At 46.3% G+C, this 22,264-nt stretch overlaps 1 protein-coding gene across 1 annotated transcript in view; it reads left to right on the forward strand.

The window, feature by feature from the left end:
* MYO16 (myosin XVI) overlaps positions 1-22,264 on the forward strand; it is a 2,830,569-nt gene that overhangs the window by 1,960,086 nt on the left and 848,219 nt on the right. The window contains exon 25 of the mRNA XM_078658257.1: positions 2,801-2,976. Coding sequence (XP_078514383.1) covers positions 2,801-2,976 — 176 coding nt within the window. The remainder of the gene's footprint in view (positions 1-2,800; positions 2,977-22,264) is intronic.

Genomic DNA, 22,264 nt, shown 5'->3' on the forward strand with positions numbered 1-22,264 from the left:
CACTCCTGGAATGAGGCAGCCACCTGGGTGAGGCAGAGGTCAGGGGCCTTGGGTGTTCGGCGGAGTCCGGTTTCCATATCAACCTTTTGGAGGTCCGGGCGATCCGTCTTGCACTGAAGGCATTCCTTCCTTCTGTCAAAGGAAGAGTAGTGCATTTGTTCACAGACAACACTACCGCCAAGTGGTACTGCAACAAACAGGGCGAGGTGGGGTCATGGACCCTATGTCAAGAGGCCCTTCGTCTTTGGACCTGGCTGGAACATCAGGGCATATCCCTGGTGGTTCAACACCTGGCAGGTTCCCTGAACTCCAGGGCAGACAAACCCAACCGCTGGTGTATGATGGATCACGAATGGCGACTTCACTCGGAGGTGGTGCAGCGTCTCTTTTGGCAGTGGGAAGAGCCTTGGTTATATCTGTTCTCCACCGAAGAGAACGTGCAATGTTAGCAATTCTGCACATTGGAGTTTTCAAGGCGGCACTCGCTTGGTGCTTTACATCGAGAGTGGAATTGTGGCCACCTGTAGCCTTTCCGACTTTTCCACTTCTGCCCAGAGTGCTGAAGAAGATCAAGCGCGAATGGGCCCAAGTCATTCTTGTGGCTCCAGACTGGGGTGCTGCATGTCTTACCATGGGCAGGGCAAGTTCCAGTGTGGGCATATGGGCCACCGCACCATCCGCATGTGTGACACTGCAGTCTCTGCTTAGCAGGGTTCGAAACTGGTTTTGGGTTCTTTGGTTTACCTCCACGTGCTTCTTTTGGATGGCGTTGACTGGTTCTTCTTTTATGGAGGTGTTGGCCCATGTGGACCTCTCGGGCCTTGGAAAGTTCTTTGGCCGTCCTTGTCAGGATATTTCTCATGAACATGTTAGGTTCTTGTAGGATAAGCTCTCGCAACTTTAAGGAGGGACACCCTTGAATGAACTGGGGTCTGACTACGTCATCTTTGTCCAGAAGGGTGCAGGTGCTGACCAGCTCTCTCAACTGCGCATGGTAGACTTCTACTGACTCGTCTTGCAGCCGTTGGGCATTTCGGAGTTGGCGTAGGGTTCAAAGTGTGCAGTGATGCCATCCTTCAGAGTATTGTAGTTCCGCCGGGGACCTGCTTCGACTACGGATTTCAAAGTTTTGTGGATGTCGGCTCCTCCTAAGTGAAGAAGCATGGGGCATCTGCTGCCAGCTGGGACTTCAATGGCATCAAGTAAGCCTAGACATTCAACCCATGCCTTCCATTGAACAGCTTGAGAGGGGGGCGGCCCCGTGATCGTGAAAGACTCCAGTGGGGGACTGACGCCATGAAACTAGGATGTGATACTCATCAGCGGTAGACAGAGTTTCTCCATGGGCACCAGACTTGGTTGAGTGTCTGAGGTGGTGAAAGTCTCAGTGTGGTTGCGATGCTGTGAGCACAGTGGGGTGCTGCAGCACAGGGAGCTGCGTAGAGGCACATAACACAGCATGTACAGTCACGGGTGCACGTGCTCTCCTTCTTATGCATGGGCATCAAATGTATTGTCTTCAGGTAGTGTTGCCAGAATCATTCCCTTATCTTTTGTTTATCAGATTGGAAAGTACATTTTCAAAGGTTGTGGGTGACATATGGTGATCTCCCTGTGCACTCCACCTGCTTATGGCTGGACTGGTCCCTGGAGCGAGCTAGGCAAGAGCTCAGTCAAGCTCAAGGGAGGCAGGGTGGTCCTCATGTGGTGCCCGGGTCCGCGAAGCTGCAGCTGCATGTCGGAGGAGCCAGCAGGAGGGTGGGGCCCCATTGGGAACAGCAGAGCGGCTGGCTGGAGGCACTGCCGGCCAGTGGTGTTGCAGGCAGGGAAAAAGGCTGCCGGTGATGATCTGGGGAGTCAGCGGCTGCTGGTGATAGAGGCGGTGTGTCGGAGAGACTGCTGAAGGTAGGGAGAACAAGGGAGGGCCCGCGTAAGCACTGTGGCCCCATCTTTGCTAATGTGGTGTTATGGTTAGGGCCCACACGCACCCCAAAGATGACACAGGCACTTGGTTACTTTTGTGGTCGTCTTGTAACTGGCCACGCCCGGCGTACCAGGCTGTTTATTACAACACATCTGGCGTACGTCAGTCCATAACTTTCTTTCCACGCACACTGGGTCGGGGGCCTTCCCCACCCTCCCAACCCCCTGTGTGGGGTCTTACAATGGTGTCACCAATGACCCAGCAACATTACAGTAATGTTCCCTTCCTCCAACATATAAATCAGGCCTAAAGTTAGTCATTTTAGAGGTTCTCATTGGGTTAGAGTTACAGTGCTGAAGGGTAAAAGTGTTTCTTAATGATTTTGTGTTCTTTAAATATGTTTTCATTTGTGAAATTGTTAAAATTCCTTCTATGCCTTTTCTGTCTTTTTAATTGCCATTTATATGGTATATCTATAGATTTACCACATTTTAAGGGCTATGCGAACCGCTCAAGATGATGAGGTATTTCACAAAACTGAAAAAATATGTTTATCTTTTCCCAAAAAGGAAAGTCATCTGCTATGAGAATTTTTACCCACATTGCAAAGAAAATATGTAAATTGCCCAAAGCACTATAAACCGATTGGACATTAAGAAACCTCTTCACCTTAGTGAATTATCTTCTTCTTGATTAAAAAGCAACATAGCCTATCACTGTTCCCTGCAGTGGCCCTTATGGCCCTACCTCACATTAAACCAGCCCTGCGAGCCCACAATGTGCCATCAATATACAGCCTTGATTTTCTCTCAAAAGCTTCCACCATTCCAGGAAAGATACTAATGAGGTCCTGTCTTTTATTTCTCACTTCGCCAGCTAGTGAAAATGTGCTCATCAATCAGCTGTTCCAGTCCAAGTTGAACCAGACAGGATCCCTCATCCCTCAGTGTCCGCCACTAAAGCTCAGAGGGCCCAAGGCAGCTTTACTCATGAGGAAAGTGTCAGCAGCTTCCTTCAGCGGTGACACAAAGAAATACCTGGAGCTAAGCAAGGTAGGTATGAGGTACACACTACGGTCTGTCGAGGGGATTACAGGGAGGTACACTGTTCTTACAGACATGCCTGTCATATACAAGGGGTCGTGGGACATTCGAGGTAAATCACTATTTTATATTAGCATTGGCGAAACACAACAGCTCTTCAGGCACTGTGAAGTCATCTGTTTGCCTGGGATTCTCTGGCGGGAATGCAAAACCAACTATAACTGATGGTATCTATTTCTCGGCAGTATACTTGTCACAGTTCCTCTATTTGTTTCCAATAGGCATTGGAATCCACTCCAGGCTGTAGTGTTTTCGCAGGAAAATGATTTTCCTCATTCTGTTCTCATAAATCACCTCAGGGGCTGCCCTGACAGCAATTGCTACATTCTAATACCCGGAACTGACTGTATTTTTAAAGAACACACTTTTCTCTTACAATGTCCATGTTGTTTGTTTAACTATGTTTCCAAAAAAGCACACGATGGATGTTTCTGAGAAGATAGAGGAACAATACACGCTTATTTGTAAAAGGGTTATGGAACCACGTTGAATCATCTGGAGCATTTCTTACTTTTACCAAAATGTTAATTTAAAAATTATGTTCTCACTTTGCTGTTCCAAATCTTAATAAATGCGGGAGTAAAGACCTGTAGAGTGTCCACTGCAAAACATCAGGTATATAAGTTAATCAAGAAAATTGGAGCTTTTATAAATATATTTTCCCGGTCCTTATGTAGCCAGATTTGCAGAACAAACCGCAAGATATACCAACAGGTAGATTCCAAGTAGGGGCTGCAAATTGCGCACTGACGTTTTGAAACCTGTCTGTCGTTTTGCAAAGCGACCCAATGGGACACATCACAAAATGCCCATTCAGAGGGGTTTATAGGAAGTCCTGGCTTATGAGTATTACTGAGGCAGTTCACTATTTGCGAACACTTGTGACTGGCTACAAACGCAGGGTTGATGGGATGCTATGAACTAAAGACTTCCATCCCTCCTTAGCATTCGCAAATTGGAAAACATCATTTGTAAGTATCAATCAATCAATCAGAGTTTTGTAGAGCATGGCTACTCACCCTTAAGTGCCTCAAGGTGCTGAAGGTGGGGGGGGGGGGGGGGTCTGCTGTTCAGTCGAAGAGCCAGGTCTTGAGGTCCTTCCTGAATTGAGGCAGAGATGGTGATTGCCTCAGATGCAGGGGAAGGGAGTTCCAGGACTTGCAGCGAGATAGGAGAAGGATAAAGTGGTAATCTTGCAGATCCGTGGGAGGGTGGCCAGGGCCTGATAGGCAGAGTGAAGATGTCTGATGGGGGTGTGAAGGGAAGGGTGGTGGTTGAGGTATGCAGGACCGGTGTTGTGGAGAGCTTTGTAGGCCTGTGTGAAGAGCTTGTAGGTGATCCTTTTGTTGACCGGGAGCAAGTGGAGGTCTCAGGTGGTTGGTAATGTGCCTGTGGCAAGCGATGTTCAGGATGAGTCTGGCAGAGGCGTTTTGGATGTTTGCAGGGTTTTTTGGAGTTTTTTCATGGTGCCGGCGTAGAGCATTGCCATAGTCATGTCTGCTGGTGACAAGTGCATGGGTTACTGTTTTTACTAGTCTCTGTAGGGATCTACATGAAGATCATTCGGAGCAGGCAGAGAGTGTAGAAGCACGAGGATGAAACCGCATTGATCTGGCAGTTCATTGAGAGCGAGGAGTCCAGGATGATGCAGAGGTTTTGTGCATGGTCTGTGGGTGTGGGGGGCTTCCGGGCACTGTGGGATACCAGGAGTCATCCCAGGTGGAAGGGTTGGGGCCCAGAATGAGGGCTTTGGTCTTGTCCAAGTTGACCTTGAAGCAGATGTCCTTCATCCAGGTGGCTACTGCCTTCATTCTGTTGTGGAAGTTGTTCTTGCCAGCTGTGGGTTCATCAGAGACAGAGAGGATCATCTCAGTGTCTTCGGTGTAGCAGACAATGTTGAGGCCATCATTTCTGATGATAGTTGCAAGCGGGCTCATGTAGATGTTGAAAAGGGTGGGGCTCAGGGATGAGCCCTGTGGTACTCCACAGTTGATTTCTGTGGCTTCTGTGAGGAAATTTGGAAGTCTGACTCTGTGTTTAGCTAGTGAGGATGGAGCGTATCCCGTCAAGTGCTTAGTTGTGGATGCCGGTGGTGTGAAGTCTAGCACAGAGGGTGTCATGGGAGACAGTGTTGAAAGCAGCCAAAAGGTCCAGGAGAATGAGGGCAATGGTTTCGCCTCTGTCAAAGAGGATACAGATGTCTGTGGCAGTGAGGAAAGCAGTCTCAGTGCTGTGGTTGCTTCTGAATCCTGATTGGGAGAATTCCTGGATGTTGTTTGATTCGATGAACTATGAGAGTTGGGTGTTGATGGATTTCTCAATGACTTTGGGTGGTAAGGGGAGCAGGGAGATGAGTCTGTAGTTGCTGAGGTCCGTATGGTTGGCAGATGGTTTCTTCAGCAGGGGGTTGATCTTGGTGTGTTTCTAGTCTTCAGGGAAGATGGCAGATTTGATGGAGCAGTTGATTGTGCAGCAGAGTTCAGGTGCGATGGAAGCGCTATCTCTGTTGAATATGTTGTGAGGGCAGGCATCTGAGGGAGCTCCCGACTGGATGCTCTTCATGAACTTGAGGGTATCGTCAGTGGTAAGGGAGGTCCAGTTCAGTTGGGTCTGCTGGTGTCTGAGTCTTACGGGTGCGGTGGTTTTGCTTGGGGTCAGTGGGTTTTGGTTAGTGAACCTCTCGTAGACTGCCTTGATCTTGCAGTGGAAGAAGGTGGCGAGGTTGCTGCAGAAGTCTTGGGAGGGTGGGTGTCTGTTGTCTCTCTGCCAGGTTTGGTGAACTCTTTGTCCATAGTGAAGGGGAGTAGTTTGCTGTTGTGTACATTGGTTTTGATATATTCTTGTATGACCGTTTTCTTAGTTGATGTGATGAGGTGGTGGTGTTCGGTGACTGTGGTTTTTAAGGCTGCATGGTCTGCCGAGGCCTTGCTGCTCCTCTATCTTTTTTTGAACCGTCTACAGGTATGCCTGGACTCTATGAAGGAGGGAGAGAGCCAGCTGGCTTTCTTGGAGGGTTGCTTGCCTAAGGGTTTCCTTGGAGGCCCAGTGTGTTGCTGCAGTTGGAGATCCATGACAGGAGGTTGCATGCAAATGCGTTGGCATCCGTGGATGTCAATGGTGGGGTTGCGGTGAGGGTGGTGGTGAGTTAGTCTTCGGTGACCTTAATCCAGCTTCTGCATGGGTGGCAGCGGCTGTGCTGGTGTATGGTGGGTTTGATGAAGGAGAAATAGGTGCAACGAGGGACTTACACACCCAAGATAAATAAACCCTGCTCACCCCCTTGATGGCTTGTCACAAGCAGTCAGGCCTATCTCAGAGGCAATGTGTAAAGCATTTTTACGGAACACACACAGTAATTCAGTGAAAACACAACAAATGGACACCACATCAGAAAAATAGCAAATCTTTATCTAAACCAAAACAAGACTAGAACAACAAAAATCAAACATGCATAAGCAGATATATCACTTTTTAAAGGTTGGAGCAAGTTAGTCCATAGAACCCAATGGATCCATTGAGTTTAGCACAAAGTACCTTTAATGCTTCAAAATCTAATACATAAAAACATAAAAACAGCTGCAGAGGATGGAAGCACTAGAAAACACAAGTGATGTATTGATTCTTGAGTCCCAGGGGTGTTAAGCTGTGACTGGTCCCCCAACCCAGGGTCTGTACCTTTAGGCCTCCTCAGGCTACCTCTGGCTGAGCATATGCCTTGCAGGCCAGGATGTCCAGAGGAGTATAGCCACACTCCTTGAGGGAAATGCTTATTGTAAGTGTTGTGCAAGAGTTTGCTTGGCAATGGTATCCTGCCCTCTGTCTATCTGACAGTGCATGGAGCCCCCCAAACCAAAGGTGGCCTCACCAAGGTCAGTCCTGGGATGCTCTGACCTCAGAGTGGCTCAAGCTGTCAAGGATGCTTGCCAGCAAGAAGTGGAAATGCCGAACTTTTACATTTATATTTTACATTTACAGGTTAAATAAGGAAGTGGTTAAATAGGACTGGAAGCTGGAAGGTTCATTTTCAAGGTGGCTGTAGGGTTAGTGGCAAGAGCATTCTGCCTGTTATTGGCGATGAGAAGAAGATGTCCATCATTATCAACTAGCCAAAAGCAAGTTTGAATAAAGCAGAATCTGAATGGCACAAATAGATGTCACAATGTTTAAATCTCACATTTTAAAATGTCAAACTTTACTTATGTTACTCTTTCTTCCTTTTCATGTCAATGAAATGTTGAGAAAAGATTATCAAACGTTTCACAGAAACATTTAAGAAAATGTTTAAGCAACATGTATTTGGACAGAGGACTAAGCAAATTAACTAAATTGTTATTGAATATAATCTTCACCACCATGATACATTGACAGAGGACCATTTTTCTTACATGGATTTCAGGGCCTTCTTTACTGAAAAAGGCTTAAATTTGAGCCTAAAGCAAGTTATGCTCCTGTCTGTTCTTATGCAATACCTTTTGGAGATAATTGCAAATCTTTCTACCCCAAAAACCTGTAATGTATAACTTTCATAAGCAGGAATCTTGAATGCATTAGATATTCTAAAAACACTAACAACTGATTTCTTTTCCTTGAGTTTACCTATTTCACATGCTAAGTGAAATGTGCTGATTAGCTTTAAAAAGGTTTCACATTTGCAAATTACTTTGAGGAAATATTTCTTCTTTTACTTAAATCTTTCCCTAATATGTGTGTTCTCCTATAACCATTCCCTTAAAAGCACACTTTTTTTGCAGCAGTTACATTTTGATTTCTCTGTAAAGTATGTACATATATGTGGAAACTACACTTACAAATGTTGAAAAGTACCTAACCAGATTTGCATGGGATTTTTATGCCAACTCGATGGACGTGCCCTTTGGCTCACGCAGAAGAGAAATTGAAAAGAAAGTTTAACCCCTTCAGTGCTGATGACGGCTCCCGGTCACCATCAGTTATGGTGGGCGTGTGCTGATGACGGCCGGGAGCCGTTATGACCACGCCCGTGATCGGAATGTGCCGCACAGGCGCAGAATTCCGGCCGCGGCGGAGGGGTTAAAATGCAAAAATTACAGAAATGTTTTGTAAAAGTCCGTTTTTATCTCTCTAACTTACATCAGTTTATACCTTTTGTAGATAAACTGTACATTACACAGTGTTACGGAATTTCTATTTACAGGCATAAACCATTCATAATTCAGAAAGCCTCCTATGTAATTTAGGCCTCATTTTTTCTTATTAATGCCACTCAAGTTATATTACTATTTTCATAAATAGAATGAAAGTCCATACCACCAGGAATAAGCAAGCATCCTCTTAAAGCCAAAAACTATTAAGGTAAAATGTCCCAGTTTATCAAGGTTCAATGTGTATAGCTACACTGAGGTATTTGAGAATATTTCCACTTTTTCAAAGAAGCCATCTATTTTTGACTTGGCGGTTGGCACCAACCATAATGTATCATATTTCTACATACAGAATTTCTCCTCTTTACCTTCCAATTTAAAACATTTAATCATAGCATTGTGTCTAGTTCTAATCAAAGATAAAACAAATTATAAAGCTGATAATTGTCCCCCTTATCTGCTCTCTGACTTCATTACAAAATAAGGGGAATAATTCCCATAAGCAAAACAATGTTAGGGAATCATGTAATGATAATCTCCCATCAAACTTTTCTCCACCGATACCGTTCTGTACATTCATCAACAATGATCAACCTAATTAATCAAACAGGGTGATCTGTATCCAGTTTAATAGCTGTGAAAATAAATGTATATATTAAAGACAAACCCTTTATATTAACGGATATTCTTTTAGTGAAGCCCTCCTGTTAATAAGCCCAGCTTGTTCAGTCCTACCGAGTTTAGCTAAAATGCCTAGTATGCCAAACTTTTACGTTATATTGAAATTGCTTGTAGATATTAGGTATGCCTACAGGAATGCCATTAATCTTAAGATAAACAAATATCCCTATTCATTCATTTTACATTATTTGCTTGACAGTGTCAAAGACTTGTAACACAGCATGTATTTTCCCCAAAGAAGCGTAGGAAAAATGCATTTGTAATTTCTAAAGACTCAAAATCTGAGGAATGTGTCTCATGTAATAAAGCAATATTAACATCTAATTTTGATAGATAAGAAATAAAATGTTGTTTTTTTTAACCGAATTTTTATTTCTGAAACATTTAACATTCCTTGATGCTATCGTACTTTAGAAACATCCATAAACTAAATAGTCAGCTTACTATTTGTTGAAATAGAATAACACTTTAAGGCCCTAAGAAGTGTAGAAGTATCAGAATATATTATATTATATTATATTATATTATATTATATTATATTATATTATATTATATTATATTATATTATATTATATTATATGCACCAAACACAATAGTCACGTAGTAAGGGAGACTGAGAACTGCCCAGAAAAGGCAAGAGATTGAGCAACAAAACTTTATTTAAGTTGCTAACAATGAACGGCCACCTAGACTCACACCATCATGAGCATACCCAAAAGCTGATACTCTATTAGTAAAATACCACTATGTATCTATTGTAGAAAAACATAAAAAATATTAATTCAGAAATATTTGCAAATTTTACAGATCTGCATGAATAGGTGTACTTGTAATAAATTAATATACCTATTTGTTATTTGAATGTCATTATAGGATTAGGAAGAGTCAATCATCAAAATAGATGATAATATAATCATCAAGGGAAATGAATAAGACATTACAAAATGATCGCACTGTTAAGTTGAAAGAAAATAGAATTAAACAACAATATTTTGGCCAATAATATATATATATATATATATATATATATATATATATATCCTCCACCACTCCCACTTCTTAGCCAATAAATGGGTCCGACACATGCGTTTTGGACAGCTCAGGAAGATTTATTTTGCCACCATCCTGACAGGTAAAGATTAAAACACCTGGCAGACGCGTTTCGGCGTGTGCCTTATTCATTGCCAGCTTCGTGTTTTAAAAAACATGTTGGTGTAGGCAGGGACTTTTCATACTGCTCCCGATGTTTCCATTGGTGCCAATGCATCCAATCACAGGCAAAAGTTTTTTCCCCTCTCTGGGCAGTATTCGCTATGCATGCTGGTACCTGAAGTCCCAAAGTCAGTAAGGGTCCCACACAAAGTAAATTGCATGGTCACGGTCTCACATCGCGAACTCCAATGCAGTGATTGGTCCGTGCATACAGAGATGCCCCAGCTTTTGCCAGCCCGTGAGTCCGCTCATCCACCTGTTGGAAGTGGGGGTCCTTATCGCTTGCCACCACCACCAAATGCTGGAGGCAGGAGACCCCGACTCCTCGCTTCAACATTAGGCTAAGTAAGGACACCGTCTGAGATAGCCCTGCTCACCCCCTTAGTAGCTTGGCACGAGCAGCCAGGCTTACCTCCAAGGCACAAGTGTACAGTATGTGCAACCACACTCACAGCAACCCAATGATGTCACCACAAATAGACTCCACACGAGTTTTTATTAAAAAAAGTATAATCTTTATATAAAAAGTTATAAGATATGACCACAAGATACAAAACCAACATATAAGAATGGGTAGTATTCTTTCCAGTGGGTTGGTAGGTTCTAATCCCAACCACTTCTTCTAACCAACAGTTAAGCTCACTTCTAACCGTTTCCAAAAGGTTAGGCCAGTTGTATTGCTAGAATCACACACGTTGCAAAAGAAAACAAATATTGCAATGCGTAACAATATTCTCCTGTACTGTGAAACAGAGAAACAGTGCCATACATAGCGCCACAGTCATGTACTTTACAATAGAAGGAATAATGAAGTGTGTATCACTACTAGCATGCCCTGTACCAGGAAGAAAAAAAGCAATACGTCACGCTACAATCCTGTACTTAGCAAAGAAGAAATAATGCCCTGCGCCACGTTATAATCAGATACTGTGCAAGGAAGAAATAATGTAATGCACCAGGTTACAATTAGGTAATCTGCAAGGCAAAGATAAAAGTACTGCTTCTCACTTTGGCCCCAGTACTGCCCCTCCATGGGTCAGCACGGGCCGTGATCCAAGCCGAAGCAACAGGCTCGCACAGCTGACAGAAGTGAGAGGCCGAGAGAGTGTCCCTCCAGGCCCACACCCCACCCCAGATGGGGATCCATGTTACCTGGGGGTGGGCACGACCCCACTCTCCTCTCTGACATCAGCGACTCGGGCCTTGATCCAGAACTCCGTCATAGGGTGCGGCGAGCTCTAGCCGGTGGCTCAGCTCCTCCGGGGCTGCCGGTCCAGGCCACTGCTGTTCTACTCTAAGGGTCCAATGACTTGGCCCTCCTTCCGTTGGTCTAAGTGACACTGAGACCTGCCCGCAGCACTGTGGAGACTTTACTCCAAATTCGGTACACACCCTACCCAGGCACTCCTCACCAGCGCCTCAGGTTGCACGTCGACATGCACACTGCGTGTCTGAGACTGGCCTCTTCTCTGGTGCTCACGATGACCCGGCACTCTTCACCAGCGCCTCTGCTTGCACCTCGACACGCACCCTGCGTGTCCGAGTCTCTCCTCTTTTTCTGGTGCACACGATGTTCAGGCACTCTTCACGAAACGCCCTGGTTGCACCACGACACGCACTTTGCGTGTCCGAGTCTCACTTTTTTCCCAGTGCACATGAAGACCAGGCGCTCCTCACCAATGCCCTGGCTTCACCATGACAGACACTCTGGGCTTCTGAGACTCACTTCTTTTTTTTGATGCACACAACGACCAGGAGCTCCTCACCAACTCCCTGGCGTGAACCACGACAGGCACTCTGTACGTCTGAGTCTCTCTTTGTCTCCCTGTGCACACCGCAGCCAGGCGCTCCTCACCAACGCCTTGGCCTGCACCAAGACATGCACCCAGCACGTCCAAGACTCAGCTTACTCCTGCGTGCCCACGATCACAAGGCACAACTTCTGAGGGTCTCAAGCTGCAAAAGCTCACGCACACCGCATTGCTTGAGACTTCTCCAGTAACTTTTATAATCCTGTATTTCCAAACAGGGAGCCAGCTCACCTCAGGCCCTTGGGATTACAAGACACAGCACAAAGCACATTCTTATTCAAGCAGGGGGGCCCAGCACCTCCAAGCACAGTCCCAACAGCCTCTTCCTTGGTAAGAATAGCAAACTGCAGACCAGCCCCAGATCACGAAGCAAGGATTGGTCTTTCCACAGCAGTCTCTTCAGTTGCTCCTTCTTTAGCAGAGGTTCCTCTTGACCACCGAATGGGTCCAAGCCTTTTCAGTCTCAATACATTTCTGTTTCATTCCAACGTTCAGGGGTTTCAGCTCTCATAGTTATACCCCTTAATGTCTTTGAAGATCGTTTGTGCTCAGGGATCCCTGACACCTCCCAAAATCAGTTCTGGGTGTCTCCTTCCCAGTGTTACCTCTCTCCCTTTGATACTAGTGATCTGGATCCTTAATCACTCAGCAGGAGATGGGTCAATTGGTTTATAGCACCAGCCCAGGCCTTTTCACCTCCCGGGCTTCTCCTCCCCCTACTCTCCAGATGCAGGGCAGCCTGGCAAAGTACCCAAAGTATCTAAATTGGCAACACTATGTCAGGAAAACGGTCTGGGTGTAAAGCAAAACGTTTAGGGAACTTTAGCCAAAAAGGCCAAGTTCTACATACATATGTATGTTAGGTAGTTATAGTTAGGACCTTGTTTCTATTCAAAAAGCTTTTTTTCTTTTGCCAATATCTTTGGCGCCGCTTGACCAATCTTCGCTTAATTTTCAAAACTAATGGTTCACTCAGGTCAGCTCCTGTTTTGTAAGATGCGCTGTGATTCATCAAGCGGGGCTGAGAAAAAAGGGGGGTCCAAAAATGAGTTTTTCAATGTTAATTTCCATAGAAACTTTAGACAAAACTACAGCTTGAACTGCTAAACAGAATTACACCAAATTTGGCAAAAAGTTAGGTTTTGGCTCAGAAAGTGACCTTTTTTTTTTAAATGGTGTAAATCCATTCTCAGTAGTTGCTGAAAATTAAAAAAATACAAAATGTGTATATCAGAACACCGAGTAAGATTCACAAACCCTCCCGAGCACAAGCTTAATTCTGATTGACTGCCAACACTCCAAACCAGAATGTGTTGGCAGCCATCTTGTGACTTGGTAACCTAGTCACAAGAAAACAGTAGCAAAAACATTACAAAACAAGAAAAGGAGGCAAAGTAGAAATACCCTGACCCCCTAGGCCTGTTCAGGGGGTCCAACAAGGACCCCCAGGACCCCAAAAAGCATTTTTGCAAGAATAAAATCAGCTGAATTTGCGCTGGGTGCGAGAAAAAAAAGCTTTGTTTTCTATATGCCCCTGGGTGGGCCTGGTCCCGGGGCAATTTTTATAATGTATGCAGGGGCTGCGCAGGCCCCTGCAGCCCCGGGGACCGCCACCTCCCCGGGGTTACTTTGAAAAAATGCATGGGGACTCCTGCCCCCCCAACGCTGCCCCGGGAACTGACACCTCCCCAGGGCATCCTTGATTATGTTTGTGGGGGCCTTGCGGACACCCCAAGCCCCATGGACTGCCGCCTCCCTAGGGCTTAAATATAATTAAAGAAGTGTGTGTGGGGCTCCTGCCCATCACATCACTGCTCCGGGGACCACCACCTCCCCAGGGCATACTTCATTAAAATGCGGGATTCCGTTGCTGAACCCTGGGCCCCGGGGACTACCACCTCCCCGGGGCTATTTATGACAAAGGGAGGGGGGCCTCCTGGAGCCCTCCATGGCCGTGGGGACTGCCACCCCCCAGGGCCAGCTCCTTCAATGTCCCGGGGTGCCCATCCCCGGTACATTGCCGTTTGCTATGGCAGGGTGGGAGCACGGCTCCCACCCTCTCATAGCAAACACGGGTTTGGTTCTTGGAAGCGAGAGCACAGGAAACCTGCTCTCGCTTCCAAGAGGCAAAGCAGAATTGCTTTTGGACAAGGGGAGCTGCATGTTAGCAGCTCCCCTTGCCCAAAAGCAATGCTGGCTCTGTCAGGAGTTGTGGAGCCAGCTGGGACTGTGGGGGCATTGGGGCTCCCCCCACGATCCCCAATGCTGAGGCCAGACCCCGGGGGATGGCGTTGGTGGGGCCAGAAGTGACCCGGGAGGCGGACCACTTGGCCTCCTTCCTCTTTTTAATTTGTAAAATAAATAAATAGGGCTGTCCCTGGGGGATGGGGTCCCCGGGGCCATAATTGGCCTGAGGAGGGGGGCCACACAGCCCTTCTCTAAATTTGAAAATAAAGGATGGCCAGCCCTGGGGGATGGAGTCTCAAGGACTAGAAGTGGCCCAGGGAAGGGGTCATGCGGCCCCCTTCACGTAATTAAATAAAAAATTAGGCCAGGCCCCGGGGAATAGGGCCCCCAGGGCCATAGTGGCCCAGGGAAAGGGGGGCCACGTGACCCCCTTCTGTATTAATAATTAAAAAAAATTATAATAAATGAGGCCATGCCCCAGGGGATGGGGTCCCGGGGCTGATATCGTTGCACAGCCCCCATCCTGTTTTTTTAATAATTGGATTTTAAATGGGTCAGGCCCTGGGGACGGGGTTTCCAGGGCCGACAAAATATTAAGAGAGGGGGGCCACACAGCCCCCTTCTAACAAAAACAAGAAAAGCTAGCATCTCCTCAGAGGCCCCGCCCCCTCCCTGTACCACTCTTCAAATGCGCCTCTTGGCGCTTTGCCAGTGGGACGAAGAGGTCCTCTTGTGTCCTGAGGAACTCAGGACTAAAGTGGATTTCATCACCCAGGCAGCAGTGCGTCAGGAGGCACTTTTGCCGAGTGGTGTAAAAAGGGGGCATGGCCTCGGACTACTCTCAGCAATCCAGCTGTGTGGGGCTTACTGGAGGTGCCTGTGGGCATGTTGGCCCCCAAGGAACCTCAGGAGGCAAGGGGACCTAATCCCCCAACCCAGAACGTACCAGGAGGCGTGTTTGCAGAGTGGTGGAGAGAGGGGACGTGGCCTGTATCCACCTGTCAGCTATCAAACTATCAGGGGCATATTGGAGGTATCGGGTAGGTTAGTTGGCCCCTAAGGCCCTCCAGCAGTGAAGGGGACTTTAATCCCCATCCAAGAGTGCACCAGGGAGTGCGTTTGCAGAGTGGTGTGGAAGGGGGGGCGTGTCCTTCAATGAGAACTTAGCAATGCTGTTGTGTTGGACTTACTGGAGATAATAGGAGAGGTAGTTGGCACCCAAGGACAACCTTGGGGGCCAACTGCCCCTCGTGTTACTTCCAGTAAGTCTCACACAGTGGTATTGGTACGATGTCTTTGAAGGCCAAGCCCCCCTTTCTCCACCGCTCTGCAAACGCATCTCCTGGCACACTACAGGATGGGGGATGAAGTTTACTTTGCTCCTGAGGGACTTTGGGGGCCAAAAAGCCCTCCTGGTACCTCCTTTAATTTCTATGAAGTGGAATTCCTGAGCGTTTGTCGGAGGCCCAGCCCCCTTTTCCACCTCTCTGCAAACGTGACTACTAGTTAAAGAAGCATTTGCAATGCAATAGGTTTCACATTTGGAAGAGTTAGAGCTATAGGCGTTCTAAATGTAAAAATGTTTTACTAATGTTCCTTGGAGTGCAGTGGATGTAGGCTTTGTGTAGTGGAATTATGTGGCATGGTGTGCAGTGTAATTATGTGGATAGACTTTCACTTTGATGTGGGTAGAAAGTGTGTGGTATGTAGTGTATAGGAATTATGTAGAGTTAGATTATGTGTTATGGAGAGTAATTACGTTGTATGATAGTCTGTGTTGTGGAGTGGTAACCTCAGGTTTAGTCTTCCTCATTTCCATAGAGGCTAAACTATAAACTCAATGAGACAAAAAAAGAAGGAACCACTGAGGAGCACTTCTGGACCTAGTCAGAGGCATGAGCAGAGCCACTGAAATTATGTGACTGTTTGGCTGCCCTGACGTTTGCACAATTATACTTTTTCCGCATTTGCCACATATTCCATCATCTGCTGCATAAGCTGTAGATTTGAAATAAAAAAAACTTGTTTCTAGCTCATCCGACTCAAACGTTACCAGAAATGCAGTGACAAGTTTTACAGGGTGGTGGAATGCCCTTTGCAAACCGAGAATGGTCACCTGTTAGTTATTGGTAAATGTGGGTATTAAATTGATACCAATGGTGTGCAAACCGGTCTTGCTTCTTTCTGCACCTCTCTTGCCTCTTTCTGCATTTCTGTGGCTTCTTTCTGCACCTTTCTTTCCTTTTTTGTACTTCTTTTGCCACGTTTGGCTCATCTCTTCCACTTTCTGCACCTCTGTTGCCTCCTTCTGTACCTCTGTTGCCTCTTGCTGCACCTCACTTGCTTCTTTCTGCACCCCTTTTGCCTCTTTCTGCATCCCTCTTCCCTCTTTCTCCACCTCTCTTGCCTCTTTCTGTACCCCGTTCCCTCTTTCTGCACCATTCCTGCCTGTTTCTGCACCTCTCTTGCCTTTTTCTACACCTCTGTTGGTTGTTTCTGGACTGCACTTGCTCCTTTCTGCACCTCTGTTGCAAATGCATGCATCCCTCTTCCCTCTTTCGGTACCCCTCTTCCCTCTTTCTGCACTTCTCTTGCCTCTTTTTGCACCCCTGTGGGTTCTTTCTGCACTGCTCCTGCCACTTTCTGCACCTCTTGCCTCTTTCTGCATATCTCTTTGTTCTTTCTGCACTGCTCTTGCCTCTGTATCCACCCCTCTTGCTTCTCGTTCGCTTCTTTCTGCACTTCTATCTTCTCTTCCTGCACCCCTCTTGCCTCTTTCTGCACCTCTGTTGCTTCTTTCTGCACTTCTTTTCCATCTTCTGCACCTTTCTTGCTTCTTTCAGCACTCCTCTTGCTTATTTCTGTGCCTCTTTTCCTTCTTTCTGTACCCTTCTTCCCTTTTTGCATCCCTCTTGCCTCTTTCTGCAGTTCTTGCCATTTTCTGCACTTCTCTTGCCTCTTTCTGCACCTTACGGGCATCTTTCTGCACTTCTCTTGCTTCTTTCTATACCTGTATTGCTTCTTTCAGCAATTCTCTTGCCTCTTTCTGCACTTTTCTTGCTTGTTTCTGTACCTCTCTTGCATCTTTCTGCTCCTATGTTACCTCTTTCTGCATCTCACTTGCTTCTTTCAGCACTCCTCTTGCTTATTTCTGTGCCTCTTTTCCTTCTTTCTGTACCCTTCTTCCCTTTTTGCATCCCTCTTGCCTCTTTCTGCAGTTCTTGCCATTTTCTGCACTTCTGTTGCCTCTTTCTGCACCTTACTTGCATCTTTCTGCACTTCTCTTGCTTCTTTCTATACCTGTATTGCGTCTTTCAGCAATTCTCTTGCCTCTTTCTGCACTTTTCTTGCTTGTTTCTGTACCTCTCTTGCATTTTTCTGCTCCTATGTTACCTCTTTCTGCATCTCACTTGCTTCTTTCTGCACCCCTCTTGCCTCTTTCTGTACCCCTCTTCCCTATTTCTGCACCTCTGTTGCCTCTTTCTGCACCCCTGTTCCCTCTTTGTGTACCTTTCTTACCTGTTTTTGCACCTCTCATGCCTCTTTTTGCACTTCCCTGTCTTCTTTCTGCACCCCTCCTGCCTCTTTCTGCACCCCTCTTGCCTCCTTGTGTACCTCTCCTACCTCTGTTTGCACCCCCTCTTGCCTCTTTTTACACCTCTGTTGTTTCCTTCTGCACTACTCTTGCTTCTTTCTGCACCCCGTTTACAAATGTCTGCATCTCTCTTGTCTCTTTCTTCACCCCTCCTCCCTATTTCTCTACCTATCTTGCTTCTTTCTGCACCTCTTTTACTTCTTTCTGCACTTCTCTGTCTTCTTTCTGCACTCCTCTTGCCTCTTTCTGCACATCTCTTTGTTCTTTCAGCACTGCTCTTGCCTCTTTCTGCACCCCTCTTGTATATTTCTGCACCTCTGTTGCCTCTTTCTGTACCTCTCCTACCTCTTTCTGCACCCCTCTTGCCTCTTTTTGCACTGCTCTTGCTTCTTTCTGCACCTCTTTGCAAACTTCTGCATCCCTCTTTCTTTTTCTGTACATCTATTGCCTCTTTCTGCACCTCTCTTGCCTCTTTCTGCACATCTCTTTGTTCCTTCTGCACTGCTCTTGCCTCTTTCTGCACCCCTCTTGCCTCTTTCTGCACATCTGTTGCTTGTTTTTGTTCTGCTCTTGCTTCTTTCTGCACCATCTCTTGCCTCTTTCTGAATCCCTCTTCCCTCTTACTGCAATTCTCTTGCCTCTGTCATATTTGACTCCAAACTTACTTTTAAAGCACAAATAAACAATCTTTCCTCCTCTGTTTGGTATACGCTGAAACTAATTAGGAAACAGTTACCATACATTCCACCAGACACATCCAAAACCCTAGTTACCTTGTTGGTCCTTTCAAAACTAGATTATGGCAATGCATTATATGTAGGGCTGCAGAAACAGTTATTGTTAAAACTTCAGCAGCTCCAGATCCCTGCAGCCAGGCTGGTTCTGAATATTCCAAGGTTCAAACCAGTAGCCCAAAAAATTAGAGGCCTTCCCTGGCTCACTGTAGGAAAAAGAATTCAGTACAAGTCTACTTGCCTGGCTTACAAAACACTGCACGGTTCAGGGTCTCGCTTTCTAAAAAGTAACTTACAACCCTACGAACCTTCTAGGACACTAAGATCCAGCAGCGCTAAGCTTCTCATGACCCCCAGATTTAAACAACTAAGGTGGGGGGGAGAAGCTTCATAGGTAACACAGCAAAAATATGGAACAAGTTACTGGTTGAACTGAAAAACAGCCCCTCAACGTGGTCTTTTCGTAAGAATCTAAAGACCTGGCTTTACTCAACTTAGCCCAGTTGGGCGCACCAGCTCTACCTTCGGCCAGCATAATCTTCGTTAGCGCCAAGACGCCCTCAGGCATTCGCGCGCTCTATAAATCTTCCAATCAAATCAAAATCAAATCAATCTGTCTGCACCCCTGTTCCCTCTTTCTGTACCTCTTTTGTCTGTTTCTACAATTCTCTTGCCTCTTTCTCCAGTTCTCTTGCCTCCTTCTGCACCTCTTTTGCCTCTTTCTGCCCCACTCCTACCTCTTTCTGGACCCCTCTTGCCTCTTTTTGCACCTCTGTTGGTTCTTTCGGCACCTCTCTTGCAAATTTCTGTATCCCTCTTACCACTTTCTGCACCTCTGTTCCCTCTTTCTGCACCTTTCTCGCCTGTTTCCAGACCTCTCTTGCCTCTTTCAGCACCTCTGTTGCTTCTTTCTGCACTTCTCTTACCTCTTTCTGCACTTCTCTTTCCTCTGTCTGCATTTTTGTTACGTCTTTCTGTACTTCCCTTGCTTCTTTCTGCACCCCTCTTGCCTCTTGCTATATCCCTTTTGCTTCTTTGTGCACCTCTCTTGCCTCTTTCTGCACCTCTTTTGCTTCTTTCTACATTTTTCTTACATCTTTCTGTACCCCTCTTGCCTCTTTCTATACCTCTGTTTGTTCTTTCTGCACTGCTATTACTTCTTTGTGCACCTTTCTGTACCCCTCTTCACTCTTTCTGCACTTCTCTTGCCTCTGTCTGCACACCTGTTCCCTCTTTCTGCTCCCCTGTTCCCTCTTTCTGCACCTTTCTCACCTGTTTCTGCACCTCTCTTGCTTTTTTGCACTTCTCTTTCTTTATTCTGCACCCCTCCTGCCTCTTTCTATATCCCTCTTACCTCTGTGTGCACCTCTCCTACCTCTGTCTGCACCCCTCTTGGCTCTTTTTGTACATCTGTTGGTTCTTTCTGCACTGCTCTTGCTTCTTTCTGCACCTCTTTTGTAAATGTTTGTATCTCTCCTTCCTCTTTCTGCACCCCTCCTCCCTATTTCTCCACCTCTCTTGCTTCGTTCAGCACTTCTCTTGCTTCTTTCTACACTGCTCTTGCTTCTTTCCTCACCTCTCCTGCAAATTTCTGTATCCCTCCTACCTCTTTCTGCACCCTTCTTCCCTTTTCTGCATATCTCTTGCCTCTTTTTGCACCTCTCTTGCCTCTTTCTGCACATCTCTTTGTTCTTTCTGCACTGCTCTTGCCTCTTTCAGCGCATTACTTGCTTCTTTCTGCACTTCTCTTGTCTCTTTTTCCACCCCTCTTGCCTCTTTCTGCACCCCTGTTGGTTCTTTCTGCACTGCTCTTGCTTATTTCTTTACCTCTCTTTCTTTCTGCACTTCTCTTGCTTCTTTCTATACCTCGCTTGTTTCTTTCTGCACCTCTCTTGCCTCTTTCTGCACAAACAGGGATACTTTTAAACTGACCTCAGGCTCAGCAGTGCACACAGGCAAGTGCAGAAAATGGCTGCTGGCCTCTAAACTGCCATGTCCTATTATATGCTAGGGACTTAGAGGTAGTTGTAATCCCCCTGCCCTATTACATACTAGGGCTTCACTGGGGAGGTCATTCCAATCACAGGGGTACCCAAACCCATAGTGTACCCCAGTGTATGTAGGTGTTTTCACTGTACTCTAAGGGCCCGATGTAGGTAGCCCTTTACCGGTCGGTAACGGCCCAAAATCGGTAAAATCGGCCGTTACCGACCAGTATGTAAAAAAAGAGATGTAGGAGTCACAAATATACCGAATCGGTAAATATGAATCGGGAAAATACTGAATCTGTATTTACCGAATACATAATTACCGATTCGGTATTTACCGATACCTTATTTACCGAGTCCTTATTCACCGAATCGGTAAATAAGAAATCGGAAAAAATGCCCAACGAGATGTAGGAAAGGCCAAAAATACCGAATTCAATGAAATTCGGTATTTAAGAGTCGGTATTTACCATGGACTGAAAGCAGGTGGTAACCATGTGCAGCCTATAAAAATGGGCCCAAAATGCAACAGTGTTGCAAAAATGGCGGCACTCTATGTGATTGCGAGGAGGCGAAGGCTACAGGCTGCAGGTCTGAGGGTATGGAAAAGGGAGGAGCAGGTATACAGGCAGAGGATCACTCTGTTCCAATTGACTGAGCCTGAGATACTCCAGAGGTACAGGCTGCACCTCAGGACCATCATGGACCTAATAAGGGACCTCCACCCATACCTGGATCACCCAACACCCAGGGCCCATGCCATCCCACCCCATGTCCAGGTGCTGTGTAGCTTACACCTGCTGGCCTCTGGGAGCTACCAGAGTGTGATAGCAGCAGTAGGAGGTGTATCCCAGAGCTGTCTGACCCGTTTTTTCAGGAAGTTTCTGGATGCCATGACACAGAGAATGGGACTTTACATCCGGTTCCCTGACACACCTGCGGAACTTGCAAAAACAAAAACTGATTTCTATGGACTGGCACACTTCACGCATGTGATAGGCTGTATAGATGGCACCCACATTGCCCTATGCCCACCTGCAGCCACAGAACACATATACAGAAACCGTAAGTGTACGCACTCCATTAATAAGCAGGTGATATGCAATGCAGGCAATATCATCACCGACATAGTGGCCAAATTTCCTGGGAGCACGCACGACTCCTACATTTTCCAGAACAGCGGAATATACACACGGCTAGTTGCTGGAGATTTTGGAGATGGATATCTGCTAGGTAAATATGTGTAACACACCCTGTAATGAATGGCAGCTGAATGTGCAATGTGATTGTAACGCATGTACCTCTCATTCCCTCCCCGGTGATAGTGCATATGCCCTGCGTTCCTTTGTGCTCACACTGTACCTCAACCCAACCAACAGAGCCGAAAGGCGATACAATGTGGCACACAGTGTCATGTATTCCTATAGGTTCTGAATCGATCCCCCTATTCCTGACCCTATTCTGGTTAAACTAACTATCAAGTTAACTAACAGTCAGCCCATGAGGCAAGAAAAGCCCCCATGATGCAGATACCGTTATCTGACGCAGTCACACTACGGCACAGGAACGTGTTATCTGATTAGGTCATAACGCTTGAGATCTAATTAGACAAGCGACATTCCTCCAGCCCCTGATAAGGCATACGACGTTCTCATAACAAATCAAACCTATGACAACCTGGAAAATCCGTGCGGCCATTGTTTTGATTTCACAGAGAACTTCAGTAAAAGAATGTGCTAACGAGCAAGTCGTATGACATCTTTATTGATGTATCTATGTCCATCCTTACGTCAATCTCGGCACCTTTAAGGTATAAATATTGCCGATCTTGCCCTCTGCAAACACACGCGTGGTGACGAGACGGAGCAGCCATACTTGCCGAAGCCCAGAAGCAGAGCAGACCCCGCTG

Source organism: Lissotriton helveticus, chromosome 8 (genome assembly GCF_964261635.1).
Source record: "Lissotriton helveticus chromosome 8, aLisHel1.1, whole genome shotgun sequence".
Taxonomy (NCBI): Eukaryota; Metazoa; Chordata; class Amphibia; order Caudata; family Salamandridae; genus Lissotriton; species Lissotriton helveticus.